Raw genomic sequence first — 16,688 nt, forward strand, 5'->3', positions numbered from 1 at the left:
TTGTTGCTGCTAAGGGGGGCCCAACCAGTTATTAGGTTTAGGGGGAAATCACTTTTTCACACAGGGACATGTTTTTTTTTTCTCCTTTAATTATAAGAAGATTCATTTAAAAACTGAGTTTTGAGTTGTGTTGTCATTGACTAATAATTACATTTGTTTGATGATCTGAAACATTTAAGTGTGACAAACATGCAAAAAATACGAAATCAGGTATGGGGGCAAACACTTTTTCACACCACAGTATATCAGCTATTACACACAGGTTTGATCCACCCCAAACTTCCATTCACACTCAATGACGTGATATATGTGAAAAAGCGTATTAGTGCAAACGTTGCTCTTTTCCCCCCCATTTTTGCAGTTTTTTAAATTTGCCATATCTTTCAACTTTTCTTTTTAAATCTTCCTTCAAAAAAACAATATTTTTTACTTTATTCCGATTGTAACATTTTCCAAACCTAATATTCCAAATATGACAACTGTACTTTGTTTTGTTTGCGTCTCATAATATGACAACTTATGTTTTTTCTTTAATATTTCAAGTCTATGCCACTAAAATGACATTATTTTACATTATTGCTCATCACAATATCACAAGTTTACTCTTGTAAAATGGCCACTTTTTTCTCATCTGAATAATTTCTCTTAATAGTTTGACTTTATATTTGCAAAATTGCAGCGGATTATTCAAATTTTTTAAAAACTATTTTAATTTAGTTTTGTAAATTTTCTTATAATTAGGACTTTATTCGCATAATATTGAGACTTTACTTTCATAGCATTCTAGATTTTTCCGCAAGCTAACTTTCCAAAAATGACAACTGTATTGGTTTGTTTGGTTCTCTTAACATTACAAATGATTTTTTCTTTAATAGTTCAACTTTATGCTTTTCACTCAGAATATTACGACATTGTAGTAAAATTCAGACTTTTTGTTGTTGGATATATTGACATTTTTTGACATTATTGTTGAAAAATTACTGAAGATTTGTCAATTTTTTTTTTTTATTTTTTTTTAAAGTTTTTTTGTTAAATTAGATTTTTAGAATGTGGCAGAGGCCAATACAAAAACAGCCACGGGCCCTCCGTGGACACCCCTGGTATAATATGTTATATTTGTGTTTATATTTGAAATTGGCCACATGAATGACAGAACAGTAAGTGTTTGAAAATTGAGCATTTTGCATGACGTGATCATGTGCACGTTCACCAGGTGGATGAATGAGGACACCTAGTGTTCAGAGCGTGGAACTGTTGTGCATTGATGCCAGTGGACTGTTGTGTTATCAAAAATATGAGTTGTTTGCATTGATATAATGCAATTTACTAGCCAGGACTTGACCAGCTCACCAGGAACACAAGGATTTTCACCTTATTGGCCCACAACCTAATTTTTGGTCAAAATAAACCTGTGAGGTGGAACCAAATTCTTTTGGACATCAGTATTGAGGCTTACCGTCTTATGACACTGATGTTTAGTCTCTCTGCCCATAGGCGACCTCTACGGTGCCATCGGCTCGCCAGTGCGGTTGTCGAGGACGGTGGTGGTGGGCCGCAGACAGGATCTGGTCCAGAGACTCCTCTACGTCCTCACCTACTTCATCCGCTGCTCGGAGCTGCTGGAGACGCACATGCTGGACAGCGCAGAGGACGAGGCCATCGTCATGCCTGGCTCCCTCATCACCACCTCCCTGAGGAAAGGTGAGGTGGAGGAGTCAGACTATGTCCTTGTGACTGTTCACAAACCCAGCGGGGACTACCTGTCCCAGGGTGCGCGGCAAGCGGAGGAGGATGCCGGTACCTACCCTTCAGACCACAGCTTGCAGAGCAGCACCGACACGGAGCACCCCACCAGGGACGCCCCTAAAGAGGAGGATGAGGAGGGAGAGGACAGCGGTGAGAGCCAAGTGTCCAGGAGCTCAATTCTCCAGGTGGGACACTGCCCGGACTCTGGCTCCAGGACTGCAGACAAACCCGAGGGGCCTCACCGAGAGTCCAGCAGCCCGCTGACCACAGAGCCCAGATTGGAGACGGTCTTGCGAATTGGCTCTTGTTCCCCGAGGGAGCAAGTCTGCGGACTAGACGTGGAGAGCGGGGAGGGCCTGAAACTTTTTGTCCCATCCAGACATCATGTCTCCACAGAGAAGCCCAATGGAGACGCTCGGATCAAGAACCAGGCGGCCAAAGTGTTCACTCTGGAGAAGAAGCCTCCAGATAAGAACACACCTGCTGCTCTTCCAGTGCCTGGACCGCTGGGGACCACCATGTCTGGACCCATGTCCCTCATCCTAACTGAGGAGGACGAGCCAGCAACAAAAGTTACGTTCCTCATCGGGGACTCTATGAGTCCAGAGTCGGACACAGAGAGCCGCAGGAGGACGGTGGAGGAGCACATGAAGAAGCACAGGAAGCTGCCGCTGCGTCAGCCAGGACAGCAAAGTCCACCCCGCTGTAGCACGGCAGAGGACCAAAGCAGCCACACCAAGGCGGTTCCAGTCCTGCAGCGGGTGTCCAGTAAGATGCCACAGTGGAACGCAAACTGTACGGATTTTAGTCACTTTGACGAGTACTTCAGCCCAGAGAACCTGGTGGAGACCCGAACAATAGACGATGTGGCCCGACCAGAGGAGGCCAGCGCCACAGACCTCATGCACAAAGACTTGCTGGACCCCTCGGGGGGTTACCGCATTCAGGGTGGGGCTCATGGAATGGGCAGCGAGGCGGGGTCCAACCGTAGTGGAAGCGACGCGTCGGACTCCCATAGGAGGTGCAGGTGCGCCTCCACAGACTCTGACTGTCGGGACTGTTCTGCTGAGCGGGACAAGGGCCTCGTCCTGTCTGCCCTTGCCCCCCTCCAGGAAGGAAACAGCAAAGAGGACCAAAAGCGCAAGGACGCGCCGCTCAACGACTGGGAGATACCGCGCAACGAGAGCTCGGACAGCGCGCTGGGAGACAGCGAGAGCGAGGAGACGGAGGACTGGCAGGAGGAAGTCCTGGTGCCTTTCCCGGGGTGAGTTTACGTCTCCAGAACACATCATTAAGGTCTTTTGTTATGACGTTCACTTCGGTGTGAGTTATCAGTGATGCTTATTCTAATGATGAGGATTATTAGACAACCAAATAATATAAAAACAAAGAAACTAGTAATATAGTTTATATTTCGGAGTAGAAGATATGCACTGGCATTTTTTACATTTATCTTAGGTGGTCATAAAAACAAGTGTATTTTTTACAATTACATATTAAAAAATGTTTTGTATTCATTAATTCATTTGAATAAAAACTTCGTTTATATTCACAGTAAAACATCAGCTGCTAACTAAATGATTGACCGTATGTTATTTTTAGATTTATTCATATATATATATATAGTATATAGTCATATTTTCATTTTAAAAAACCCCTTTTGACATTTTTAGATTTAGTAATCATATTTATTCATATTCCGCTACACTGTGTGCACAATTATTAGGCAATTTGCATTACTGATGATTATTTTTATTATTTAACAATAACAGTGCTCTTGGTCAATCCGAAATCTTAATAAATCTCAAACTTGAATTTTTAAGGAAGTGAAAGTGAGGTTTTGGCTTTTGTTGAGAATATCTCAGTGTGCACAATTATGAGGCAACTATTAGTGTGCAGAATTATTAGGCAACTCCAAGCAAAGCAAAAATATTCCCATCTCACTACTTTTTCCATTTTTTTAAGTCAGAATGATAAACAACACCAACTTTACAAAATAATATACAAATATACAAAAATAAATACACTGCTCAAAAAAATTAAAGTAACACTTGGAAAACACATCAGATCTAAACTGGGGGAAAAATGATCTTGAATATCTTTCCTGATAAGTGGGTGATAAGTGGCAGCACACTGGTCCATTTTGCTAAAATGTCATTGTAGCAACTCAAAATGATTCTCAGTAGTTTGTGTGGCCCCCACGTGCTTGTACGCATGCCTGACAACGTCGGGGCATGCTCCTAATGTCATATGTACATGTCTTACATGTTTAAATTTTTTTAAATTAGCATACTTAATGTATTTAGTCAATAATAATTGTCCTGCAGTAGTTGGGTATGAACGAATGGCGCCCTCTGTTGGTTATTGATGTGTAGTGAAACAGTCATGCTTCCATTGCTACAAACATAAAGATTTTTTTTTTCATCTCACAGTTCAAAGCTGGTGGAGAACTACTCCAAGCCAACCATTGCCAACTTTGGCCGCTCTCTCTTCGGAGGCTATTGCCCCACCTACGTGCCAGACTTCGTACTGCACGGCATGCCGAGCGACGACAAGCTTCGGCAGAGCCTCAACGCGGAACTCGGCCACGCAGTCCAGGTGAGGACGCACCGTCGCCTCCGTGGTGTCGGTTTCTAATGCGCTCTCGTCTCCCGCAGCATCCCGTGTTGGACGAGCCCATCGCCGAGGCCGTGTGCATCGTGGCCGACACGGACAAGTGGACGGTGCAGGTGGCCAGCAGCCAGAGGCGATCCACGGACGCCGCCAAGCTGGGGAAGGAAGTGCTGGTGTCCAGTCTGGTGTCCAACTTACTGCAGTCCACTCAGCAGCTCTTCAGACTCAACATGTCGCCCAACTTTGTACGTCACACACTCTTACCTTCGCGCTGCAACCTCCACCTCACCACCGTTCCAACACAAAAACCCTTCACCGTTCTTCTCTTGGCAATGCAAGACTCTGTTAGACGTTCACACTTTTACTTCACCAAGTACATCACAGCATCACAAATGAAATAGCTTGACACTGCTCAAAGATCCTCTATATAACAGGAGCGTTGTGCTATTTTTAGGGACCAACTTCAAAAACACTAGTCAGAGATCCTCTATATGTCAGAAGCGCTCTATCCTGGTTTTAGGGACCAACAGCAACAATGCTAGTCAAAGATCCTCTACATGACAGGAATTGTCTGCAGTTTTTAAGGACTTACTCCAAAAACAGTAGTCAAAGATCCTCTAAATGGCAGGAGTGCCCTGCTGTTTTTGGGAACCAATTGCAAAAACGCTAGTCAAACATCCTCTATATGGCAGAAGCACGCATGCTAGTCAAAGAGTCTCTATATTTGACAGGGGCGTGCTGCTGTTTTTAAGGACCTACTGCAAAAATGCAGGTCTATATGTCCTCTATATGGCAGAAGCACGCATGCTAGTCAAAGAGTCTCTATATATGACCGGAGCGCTCTGCTGTTTTTAGGGTCCAACTGCTAAAACACTACTCAAAGATCCTCTAAATGACAGGAGTGCTCTGCTGTTTTTGGCGACCAACTGCAAAACCACTAGTCAAAGATTCTCGTATGTCAAAAGTGCTTATGCACGTCAAGAGATCCTCTATATGACAGGACTGTCCATGCTAGTCAAAGATCCTTTATGAGACAGGAGTGCTCTGCTGTTTGTGGAGACCGACTGCAAAAACCACTAGTCAAAGATCCTCGATATGTCAAAAGTGCTTATGCTCGTCAAGAGATCCTCTATATGACAGGAGTGCTCTGCTGTTTGTGGGGACCAACTGCAAAACCACCAGTCAAAGATCCTCTAGATGTCAGAAGTGCTCATGGAAATCAAAGATGAGATCCTCTATATGACAGGAATGCTTTGCTGTTTTTAGGAATTTGCTGCAAAAATGTTAGTTACTCCCAAGTTTTTAACTGAACCGGTCCGATGTGATTCCTGTGCCGGATTTGGCCCGCGTGCTGCCAGTTGATGGGTCCTCATCTAGAAAATAAACTTTTTTCCCTGTTTTTTTTTTGTAAAAAGCGTCTTTGTCCTGGCTGCTCAGCACAACATGTCCTTTCTAAGCAGCATGCATCCAGTTTGTTTGGGTTTTTTTTTGAAGACATCACAATGGTTCACTTTGTTTTACACTTGCATGACAGTTGAAAGTATTTAACGATGGCCACAGTTTGACCCTGGAACAGATGAATTGACTTTCCACAACGTCCTACGTGGGGTAATGAAATTGTCTTCTGACTTTTGCCATCTCCAGTGCATCATGCACTTGGAGGACCGCCTGCAGGAGATCTACTTCAAGAGCAGGATGCTGGCCGAGTACTTGAAGGGCCAGAAGAGAGTCCACGTCAAAGAACTGGGCATGATCTTAGGGTGAGCGCACAAACAATCCTTTTGTGTTATTTGGTTCTGTTCCTAATATTCTGCTCTCGCTGTCAGGATCGAATCCAGCGACCTCCCCCTGCTGGCCGCCGTCGCCAGCACGCACTCTCCTTACGTGGCCCAGATCCTACTGTGAAAAAAAACAACAAACCCACAGCGTTTTTTAAGCACCTCCCTGCTGCTGCTAACCGGTGCAGTGCTCACGTTGCACCACAGGAGGGTGCCAGTGAGCACAGTTTGAATGTGTTGAACACCAAGCCAAAGACTCCATGGACTTGATGATGTAATTTCTGTATGATAACAGTGTGGGTTTTTTTGTGTGTGTTTCATTTGTACAATCTCAAACCCAGTAGGAGTGTTTTAAAGAGAGGATTATTTAGAATTGGAACATTTATCTTACTCCAACATATGGTTTGGACAATTTCTTTCCTGAAAGTTGTAGTGAAACACTACCTCAGATAAACCCGCGGAGGTTGTTTTTTTTTTTTTTTGAAACAAAAAGGGATTTTTTTTTCCTCTTTAAAACAGAGGAATGTCAGTCGTCACACCGTATGCTGTTTTTTTAAAGGGAGGGCTTCTATTAATTTCATTTAACATTTAATTTTTTTTACTTGCCTGGGAAGAGTCCCTGTCCACTGTGGAGAGAAGATAAATCATCTGCGTGTATTTTCAAAGAAACAATGCTGATTTTTTTACAGCATGGCCACCTTTGCACCATGTTTACGGTTTCAGTGTGTGCGAGGAAGAGGATAAAATATAAATGGATGCAAGGTGGTTTGGAGGTGTTCCACATTTTATAGGATATTATTTGTCTTTGAAGCTGCAGCGGTGCCAATGTGACACTTGAGTTCCCGTTCATCAAGCCCGATTGGATGTTTGACAAATATTCAGAGCGACTTTGTGCCAAGAATGTGTCTGCGCAGCCCAGCTGATTGCTTCTTGTTCCGTCCGTGGTGGAAGATCGTACATGGTGCAACAGCAGTGTCTCGTCTGTAGCTGCCTGCTCATAAACGGACTTTGGACATGAGTTAAGTGTTATTAATTCCTCTAGCGGGCGGTGCAGACAATGTTTTCATTCTCGTGGCAGCAGCCAAGTCTTAATGGAAAACGACGTCAGAGCCGCTGCTCGTGCTCAAATTTGAATATTATTGTCCACGCGCCCCATGTTTTTTTTTTCTACCGCGTCTTTTTATTTGTTATTTTTTTAAAGGCCTCTTTTTTGTGGCCGCGAGCTCGTCCCTCCTTTGTAGACGGATATGTTATTTAGTCCCCCTCAGTTTGTGTATTTGGCTTGTGTCGACTGTACGATTTATTTTCCATGTATTTATACACAAGGTCTTTTCAAGAACATGTCTCCTGGAAATTATGTTTTTCCCAATTTTATGGGAATGTTGTGCAATAAAGATCAGTCATTTGCACATGTGTTGTCTCTTCAGACACCACAGCACATATTCTTTGCAATTTGGGGAAAAAAGTAAAGTGTGTCAATTATTATTTTCTATTAAATACATTTTACAATGATTAAGCATATGTTTAATTAATAGTAATGCACATTGTCATTTTTTAAATAAGTATGACTTCAGAGCGGTGTAACGTGTTTATTATATTTGAAGTTATTTTGCAAATGTTAAATGAGTACAACTTTCATGTTCATTGAAACGGTTCAAAGTATGAAGCATACATTCATTTAAATATATGACAATTGTTATTTTAAGTAGTTTTGAATGGGCTTATAGCTTTGGTAAATGGTAGAAAGGCAGTTTTTTTAAATGAAAGTAGATCTATTTATTATTGCTATTATTGGTGGTGGTTTGACTTGCCGTGTTCGCTGTCTGGACGGTTCACCACCTGGACGCCGTCTCAGCGCCGCCCCTTCGGCGGCACAGCAAGTAGATCAAAACGAGCACCGTCTCCCCCGGTTACGCAATCCATGAAAAGGAGTGCCCTGCTTTGCAAGTGTTAGTGTTTGTCTACATAAACATCCTTTTCTTGACACAATAATACCTTTTTCGACGTCGCTAACTCTGTGACACGTTAAATTTATTTATTTTTTTTTGTTTACAAGAAACACTAAAATGACAAAAAGTTGCTACTGAAAGTGAGCAGTCAGGGTGGCCTTCAGGGACTTCGCAAAATGTGCGTACCTTCAGGAATTCAGAATAAGAGCACTGAGAAATGAGATAGCACTATGTCAAAGTTTGATGCAAAATAGTAAGGTTTGTTTTTATTTATCGATTTATCACCTTGTAATGTGCCGCAGACGTGAAATAAAGTGGAAATTATGCGAGTGTTAAGCCAAACCCTCCTTTACACTTCCCGTTTACTTCCTGTCCCAGTTAACATGAAGGCAGCGTCACTGCGCTGGCAAACAGATGTCGTCAACTCTTCACATTCGCTGCTTCTGCCGAGGAGGAGGAACTAAAATCTCAACTTGCTGTCGACATGGACGTCTCTTCCCTGAGCGAGGATGTACGGCGTTCATGACAAACAATCGCTTGGATACAACTTTGTGTCACTTTGAAAATATTGTCGCTGTTTTCCTGCCACGCTTTAGCCAAAAAGGAAGTTTTTTTGCAGAGGAGGGGGTTGTTCTTTTCTCAAGCGCTGCCCGGTTTGTTGGGAGTTAGCTCCAAACTCCACCATCCATGCAAGCCTGGGCTAGGAAAAGGCACTCTGCGGGGGTGTGATGTTGTCAAAAGCTTAAAGATTGTCTCAAGAGGAGGGAAATATTCCTCCCGGTGGAATCTGACGTTATGAAAATGACCGGAGCGATGGAAACTTCTTTCAAACTGGCGCTGAGGAAGCCGCCCTCCCTGCGGACTGCAGAGGTAGGTAAAACCATCGTGCATGTAATTAGCATAGCTTTGCCCCAACGTTAGCTAACGTTTCGCTCAAAACACAACATTGACCGCAGAACTTTAACGTCTTTTAAACTAACTAATATTTTAAATCCATATAGTCAGTATGACACATAATACAGCATCTATTTATATTTTCCTTTGATTGTCTTTGATTTGTCTTCTGCCATTATCAAAGAGCGATTATTTTGGTTTTATTGAAGTTCAAAGGTAGTATGTTTTTGAATGTGTGCATTTCCATGTTGTTTCCATTCGCTCATGTGAAATAACATCGAGCCTAGTCATCTGCAAATATCCCAACTTTAAGCCTTAGTGGCTTTACAGATGTTATTTATTCAAAATATGAACCATTTCGGTCCGTATTGATCCCAGAGTACCAAAATATGAAAACTACCATGACGATGTCTGTTATTCCCTAATTGCTTCCTGTTGGTTTCGTATTTTTCACCCACTTAAAAATATTGTCATTAAGATATTAGGATTAATTTATTGCAGAACGCATCTGTCATATAAAGGATCTTTGACTACATTTTGTCAGTAGGCCCTAAAAAAAACAGCAGAGCCCTGTCATATAGCGAATCTTTAACTGAGCGTTTCTGGCAATTAGGTCCTTTTAAAAACAGCACAGTGCTCCTGTCATATAAAGGATCTTTGCTCATCGTTTTTGGCAGTAGGAGCTTTAAAAACAGCAGAGTGGTCCTGTCATATACCTGTATAGGGAGTAGATCAACAGCAGAGCACTCCTGTCTTCTAAAGGATCTTTGACCGAGCAGTAGGTTTTTAAAAACAGCAGAAAACCTCTGTCATTTAGAGGATCTTTGACCAAGTGTTTTTGGCAGGAGTGTGCCTGTGGCAGGGGACCCCTGATATAAAGGATCTTTGACCCAGCGTTTTTGGCAGTAAGTCCTTAGAAACAGCACAGTGCTCCTGTCATGTAAGGATCTTTGGCATTTTTGGGAGTAGATCAACAGCACATCACACCTGTCATATAACGAATCTTTGAGTGTTTCTGGTAGTAGGTCCTTAAAAACAGCACAGTGCTGCTGTCACATAAAGGAACTTTGACTGTGTGCTTTTGGTAGTATGTCCTTAAAAACAGCATAATGCTCCTGTTATATAGAGGATCTTTGACTGAGCGTTTTTGGCAGTAAGTCCTTAGAAACAGCACAGTGCTCCTGTCATGTAAAGGATCTTTGACTCCGCGGTTTTGGCAGATGGTCCTAAAAAACAGCACAGTGCTCCTGTTATATAGAGGATCTTTGACTGGCATTTTTGGGAGTAGATCAACAGCAGATCACTCCTGTCATATAACGAATCTTTGAGTGTTTCTGGTAGTATGTCCTTAAAAACAGCACAGTGCTCCTGTCATATAAATGATCTTTGCTCATCGTTTTTGGCAGTAGGTGGTTTTAAAAACAGCAGAGTTGTCTTGTCATATATAGGATCTTTAGCTCACGTTTTTTGCAGTAGGTCCTTAAAAACAGCAGTGCGCTCCTGTCATATAGAAGATCTTTGACCAGTGTCTTTTGCAGTAGGTTCTCTTTTGCCCAGTCAGCATGTATTATAATAATAAAAAAATACATTTTATTCAGTAATTATTTAGTTTTTTTCCTGAAAAGTCACAGGCCCGTTACAATAAAGCAAACAAATTAAATCAATACAATGTACGATATAGCGATAAAATACAGAAAATATCAATTATGAAGTTGAAATGAGAATAACTAAGCACTTAAGCACTAAGATGGAAGCATTAAACATGAAAAGCAAGTTTAAATAGGTGGCTTTTGGCATGAGTCTTGAAGGTGGCCAGGTCAGTGCAGTTATTATGAGTGCATTGAGGGTGTAAGAATAATAATAATAATAATAATAATGATAACAGTAGAGGAGTTGTCCAGTTAGGATGACTGCTGCTTTCACGTTCATCCTCCATGGAAACACAGTTGGTCTGTTATTGCGCCTTTCACTTTTTCCTCCCAAAAATAGCGCCAGCTTTTAGCTGTAGGTTTTTTTTTTGTTTTTTTTTGAAGCGCTGTGTCAAACGGCGTCCTTCGTCATCTTTTCATCACAGCTTTTTGAAAGGGCCTCTCTTTATGGCTGCTGATCCCTTGTTTGTTTGCGGCTGCACGGTGGCCAGAAAGCCTCTTTCACACCTTCCACAGAGACCTTTTATGCACGCGTCCACAAACCATAACAAGCCCGCGCCACCAGTAAACGCTGCGGTCAGAAGAGCGCATTGGGACATTTCTGCCATCGCACGATAGCCTGAACGTTAAGAAGGTTACTACGCTTGGCAGCTGTGGAAGGCGACCACTCGATAGCTGGAAGATGTTTACATGGCAGCAAGGGTTGGCAACATGCGGACAAAGAAAAATCACAGGCTGCGGCGCCACTTTGATATTCTTTGCTAGCTAAAACCAACCCAGTTTTGCTTAATATTAGAGCTGTAAAAAAATGCATAAAAATCCATTTTCCTCATCGTCTCATTTGCTTAATTGGCTGTGACGCATGTAATTTTTATGGACGCTGTAGGAGACAAAACATGAAAAGCAAAACAAATATGCTTGGTAATACAAATGAGCTTATTTTTGTTTTGTTTTTTTGTAATGTCACAAGCAAGACAGGGCCCCGGTGGGTACTTTTAGATAGCCAAAAAATTGTGAATTGGAATCGTTCACCCTGGTTGATACACAGCATGCAGTGTTTCCCACAGGACTGCAATGTATATGTGGTGTCGGGAGGAGTGTTGTCGGCAAATTTGCATAATTGGCCATGACGCTAATGGGATGTGTTAAGAAGCAGACTTGCGTTACGCCAGTGACTGTACAGAGCTGCAGCAATAAGCTATATCAGGGGTGTCCAAACTGCAAAGGCCACTTTGATATTGAAATAAACTGCATCTCAGCGTTGATACAGGTGAAAGACATATTAGTATCAACTTTTTTGTTTGCATTATTGTTTCCCTGTTTTTTTCAGTTTTTTTTCACAAATATTTTGACTTTCTTCTTCAATAGTCTTTGTAAATTTTCTTCTCATAATATTTTGATATTATTCCCATAATATTATAACTTTTTCCATAACATAATTTCCCAAAAATGACAACTTGATTTTGTATGGTTGTTTCTCGTAAAATTTTGGACTTCTTTACAATTTCAACTCTCATCCATCCATCCATCCATCCATTTTCCTCTGGTTATCCGGGTCGCAGGGGCAGCAGTCTCAGTAGGGAAGTCCAGACTTCCAGGCATGCCCGGAACACTTCACCAGGGAGGCATCCGGACTAGATGCCCGAGCCACCTCAACTGGCTCCTCTACATGTGACGGAGCAGCAGCGGCTCTACTCTTAGCTCCTCCTGGATGACTGAGCTCCTCACCCTATCTCTTAGGGAGAGTCCGGCCACCCTATGGCGGAAACTCATTTTAGCCGCTTGTATCCGCGATCTCGTTCTTTTGGTCATGACCCAAAGCTCATGACCATAGGTGAGGGTGGGAACATAGATTGTCCGGGAAATTGAGAGCTTTGCCTTCCGGCCCAGCTTTCGCTTTACCTTGACGGTCCGGTACAGCAGACGCTGTGCTGATCTGCCTGTCGACCTCATGCTCCAACCTTCCCGACCCCGAGATACTTGAACTCCTCCACCTAGGACAGGACCTCATTCCCAACACGGAGGGTGCAATCCACCCTTTTCCGGCCTTGGCCATTGGAGGTGCTGAGTCTCATCCTAGAAGCTTCACACTCAGCTGCAAACCGCCCCAGTAAACGCTGACAGTCAAAGCCCGATGAGGCCATCAGGACCACATCGTCTGCTATTAGCATAGATGAGGTCCTAAGGCCCCTGAACTGGACTCCCTCGATGTCTTGGCTGCGGCTAGAAATTCTGTCAATGAAAATTATGAACAGAATCGCTGACAAAGGGCAGCCTTGACAGAGGCCAACATTCACCGGGAACAGGCTGAACTTACTGCTGGCAATGCAAACCGGGCTCCTTCTCCGATTGTACAAGGACTGAATGGCACGTAGTAGTGCGCCAGCAACCCCGTACTCCTGGAGCACCCCCCACAGGATACGGCCCAATGCCTTTTCCAAGACCACAAAGCACATGTAGACCGGTTGGGCAAACTCCCATGTACCCTCCAGTACCCTTGCAATGGTGTAGAGCTGGTCCAGTGTTTTGCAACTGAGACGAAAACTCTTTTTTTGTTGGAATGCAACTCTTTTCTCTTCATAGTGTGACTTTATTCTTGTAAAATTATAGCTGTTTTTTCCATTTCTGCTGTTTTACATTTTCTTCTTGTAATATTATGACTTTATTCCCATAATATTTTGACTGTATTCGGTTAATAATATAACTTTTTCCCCCCGACCAAATAAAAAAAAAATGACAACTTTAATTTGTGTTGTTTGTTTTTCATCATATTACGACTTTATTATGACACAAAGAAAGAACCATGCAGTTGAAAGGAATACATTCAATTACAATTGACATTCGATATCATCGTTGCAAGGGCCTGCTCAACAACAACAAATTTTTTCGTAAATTAAAAAAAACGTTTTCTCTTAATATTTTGATTTTTTTTCTTTCAAAATTACTGCTGATTTTTTTTCATTTTTGCAGTTTTTATTTATTTCTATTTTAAAGTTTTCTTCTTTAATTATATATTTACAGTGTGCCGCGGGACAATTTAAAAAAAAACAAAACAACTATGGGCCCTGACTTCTATGTAATAAATGGTACAGATATACCTGTACATTATCCTGCATATTATGTTCACACTGGAAAAAAAGGATTGACTGGATCTGATCAATTATTGTTTTAAAACAGTTGACAGTTTGAACAGTTTCCAAGCTGCATCTTTTTTTCCTTCGCTTTGTTGACTTTTTCTTTTTTTCTGGCATCGTCTCTCCCTCCTCTCGACAAGAAAACCTGTTTGGAAGTGTTGCAAGTGTTGCAGCAGGAAGCTTGACGCCGTGCCTGCTGGCTATTGTTTGAACGTAAACACACACACACACACACACACACACACACTGCCACTTCCTGTGGGCAGCCAGCATCTCATAACCTAGCTAGTACGTGTGTGTGCACACAATGTGTACAATGTCAGTACATTCCATGCAGGGTAGCAGGCACGAACAAGCACATCAGCGTCAGCTCTGACCGTGTGCAATGCTGATGAAGACTCACCTTTGCAACGTTTAGTAAGCCAATGACAGCCCAGGTTACCGCGATGTGGAGTCACTCTCACATAGTTTACGCATGTATCTCTTGCGTGATTTATTGCTAACCTACGGATGACACAATGTTATGCCTTTTGTAGTCTCGGCAGAGCCGTAGCGGTGGCGGGACGACGCCTGCGTTTCAGGGAATACAGAAATGCCGTGGTAAAGCCCTGTTGTGTTGAAAGCAATTGTCACTGTCTCTCCTCTAGTTGACAGGTGTGTGCTCTACAAATGCAAATAACGGCCATGGTTTCTTATTAGCACTGCCATCAGAAGCTGTGGCTGTAGGCAACCTGGTATATGCATGCATGGTGAGTGGCCAGCATACAGCATCTGTATCGAGCTCAGCATGCGCTTTAAAATGTTGCTGCTCGGCGTAAAAGTCAAGGCGTGTTACACTTGTGATTTACCATCAACTCATCATCACTACTAATGCTGACTCATCTGTTTGCTCCTCACTGCTATTACAACATTGGTTCTGTAGCTGCTGTGTTGTGCAATATTGGCTGATGCGGAGCCAAGTGGATCAGTAGGATGGTGTGTTGGAACGTGTAGGAACAGTACACGTTGCGCAAACTGCACTTGAAGATGATGTCATTCTCAAATATTTTTGCGTTTTTTTTTTAAATTTCCTCTGTGATAAGACGAGTGACTCACTTGACGAGTCATATGAAAAGGTATGAACATATGTCCTTCCTACTTTCAAGGATTGTTGCGTTGATTCAAAAGAAGAACCCAATTGATTTTGGGGCAATGTGTGCCAAGCGTAAAACATGAAACATCACTGAACTCACTTTACTCACTTTACTTCCAGCGAGGGTCACATAGTAAAAAATGAAAGGATGCAACTTTGCCACTCCTGATATATTTTGTAATGATATGCTAAGAAGTTCTATTAGGCCTGGGCAATAAACCGACTCTTTGTGGTGGCAGCCTATGTTCATTCCCCTTTAAGACAGGGTTAGGGTTACACATATACATATATGTATGGATGTATATATACATTATATTTACATTTTGCACATTTGGATCTAAAATGAGGTTTTAAGTAAAGCTACAATATGCAAAGACAAGAAGGGGGAGTGAGACAAAAAGCACTTTGAAAAAGTCATTTATTGAAAACAACAATTCCACTGAAATAGGCTGTTTATCAGCTGATCAAAAGTTTAAGACCATGGCTCAAAAAATAACAAAAAACTCTCCAAACCAGAACAAAAAATGTTCTCAGTAGGACTCAGTAATGAGTAGCTCCACCGTTCTTGTTAATCACTTCAAAAATGGCTTTGGGCATGCGTGATGCTCCAAGTGGTGAAGATGGCTTCACCAAGGGCATCAACTGTCTGGAACTGATGACCATTTTTATAAACTTCCCTTGCCGTCCATCCCCAAATGTTCTCTATGGGATTTAAATGAGGGGAACATGCAGGATGGTCCAAAAGAGTGATGTTATTCTCCCTGAAGAAGTCCTTGGTCAAGCATGTATGTATGTGTGTGTGTGTGTGTGTGTGTGTGTGTGTGTATATATATATATATATATATATATATATATATATATATATATATATATTCTGTAATATTTCAACTCTATGCTAGTAAGGTAACATTATTTTTCCTTGTAATATTACAAATGTATTTTTGTAAAATTGCACCTTTTGCACTTTTTTTCTCAATATTATCTCTCATATTATTTTTGTAAAACTACAGCTCTATTTTATATATATATATATATTTTTTTTAAACTTATGCCAACTATTTAAACTTTCTTCTGGAACATTTTCTTGTAATTATGACTTTATTCCCGTAATATTTTGACTTTATTTTTGTAACATTTTATTTTTCGCAAATTAATTTTCCAAAAATGAAAACTTTATTTGTGTTTTTTTGTTTCTCATAATATTACAGCTTTAAAAAAAGGTCTTTCTTCATTAATGTTTTAATTTTATGCTACTGAAATGACGTTAGTTTTCCTCATAATATTATGTTAATATTATTAATATTATGTTATTATATATATGTATAATATTTTGTTTTTGTAAAATTTCAACTTCTTCTTGTTAGAGTACATCTTTTTGCTCTTAAGACTTTATCCTTGTAAAATTACTGCAGATTTTTATCTATTTTTAAAATTTTTTTTTAAAAAGTTATCTTGTTCTATTCTTTTCTTGTTCTATTTGTGGGGCAATAAAAAAACTTGCGCACTTTGGACACCTCTGGTTTGTTTTGGAATTGCAACCAGTCCTAAAGAACTTGTTAGTACATTTATTTAGCTCCGTCAGTCATTCAGTCAGTAGTTTTTGTTTTTGTTTTTGTTTTTTGTCCTTCCATCAAACGCTTTGCCGAACAGGTTTTCGATAGAAATGTGCCGCCGTCGCATCTGGAATGCTGGGAATGTGACAAGTGGATTCCTGGAACTCCCCGCCCCGATTGTTGCCGAACAATAAGTGAGGAAAACAAACATGTACACTTACTGAACACTTCCTGTCCTGT

The 16,688-nt window shown here is 41.5% G+C and overlaps 2 protein-coding genes across 9 annotated transcripts in view; both read left to right on the forward strand.

Annotated features, from left to right (window-relative positions):
* The window catches only part of fnip1 (folliculin interacting protein 1), a 43,141-nt gene extending 35,595 nt beyond the window's left edge, over nucleotides 1-7,546 (forward strand). For all 3 annotated transcript variants that reach the window (XM_054754999.1, XM_054755001.1, XM_054755000.1), the window contains 5 exons: nucleotides 1,495-3,010; nucleotides 4,179-4,344; nucleotides 4,404-4,604; nucleotides 6,004-6,119; nucleotides 6,186-7,546. In XM_054754999.1, coding sequence (XP_054610974.1) covers nucleotides 1,495-3,010; nucleotides 4,179-4,344; nucleotides 4,404-4,604; nucleotides 6,004-6,119; nucleotides 6,186-6,264 — 2,078 coding nt within the window. In that variant the 3' untranslated portion in view covers nucleotides 6,265-7,546. The remainder of the gene's footprint in view (nucleotides 1-1,494; nucleotides 3,011-4,178; nucleotides 4,345-4,403; nucleotides 4,605-6,003; nucleotides 6,120-6,185) is intronic.
* A 938-nt stretch (nucleotides 7,547-8,484) lies between these two features.
* The window catches only part of rapgef6 (Rap guanine nucleotide exchange factor (GEF) 6), a 130,794-nt gene continuing 122,590 nt past the window's right edge, over nucleotides 8,485-16,688 (forward strand). For 3 of the 6 annotated variants that reach the window (XM_054754989.1, XM_054754994.1, XM_054754991.1), the window contains exon 1: nucleotides 8,485-8,956. In XM_054754989.1, the coding sequence (XP_054610964.1) occupies nucleotides 8,882-8,956 (75 nt within the window). In that variant the 5' untranslated portion in view covers nucleotides 8,485-8,881. The remainder of the gene's footprint in view (nucleotides 8,957-16,688) is intronic. The other 3 variants (XM_054754992.1, XM_054754990.1, XM_054754993.1) reach the window with 1 other exon arrangement.

Source organism: Dunckerocampus dactyliophorus, chromosome 16 (assembly GCF_027744805.1).
Source record: "Dunckerocampus dactyliophorus isolate RoL2022-P2 chromosome 16, RoL_Ddac_1.1, whole genome shotgun sequence".
NCBI classification, from domain to species: Eukaryota; Metazoa; Chordata; class Actinopteri; order Syngnathiformes; family Syngnathidae; genus Dunckerocampus; species Dunckerocampus dactyliophorus.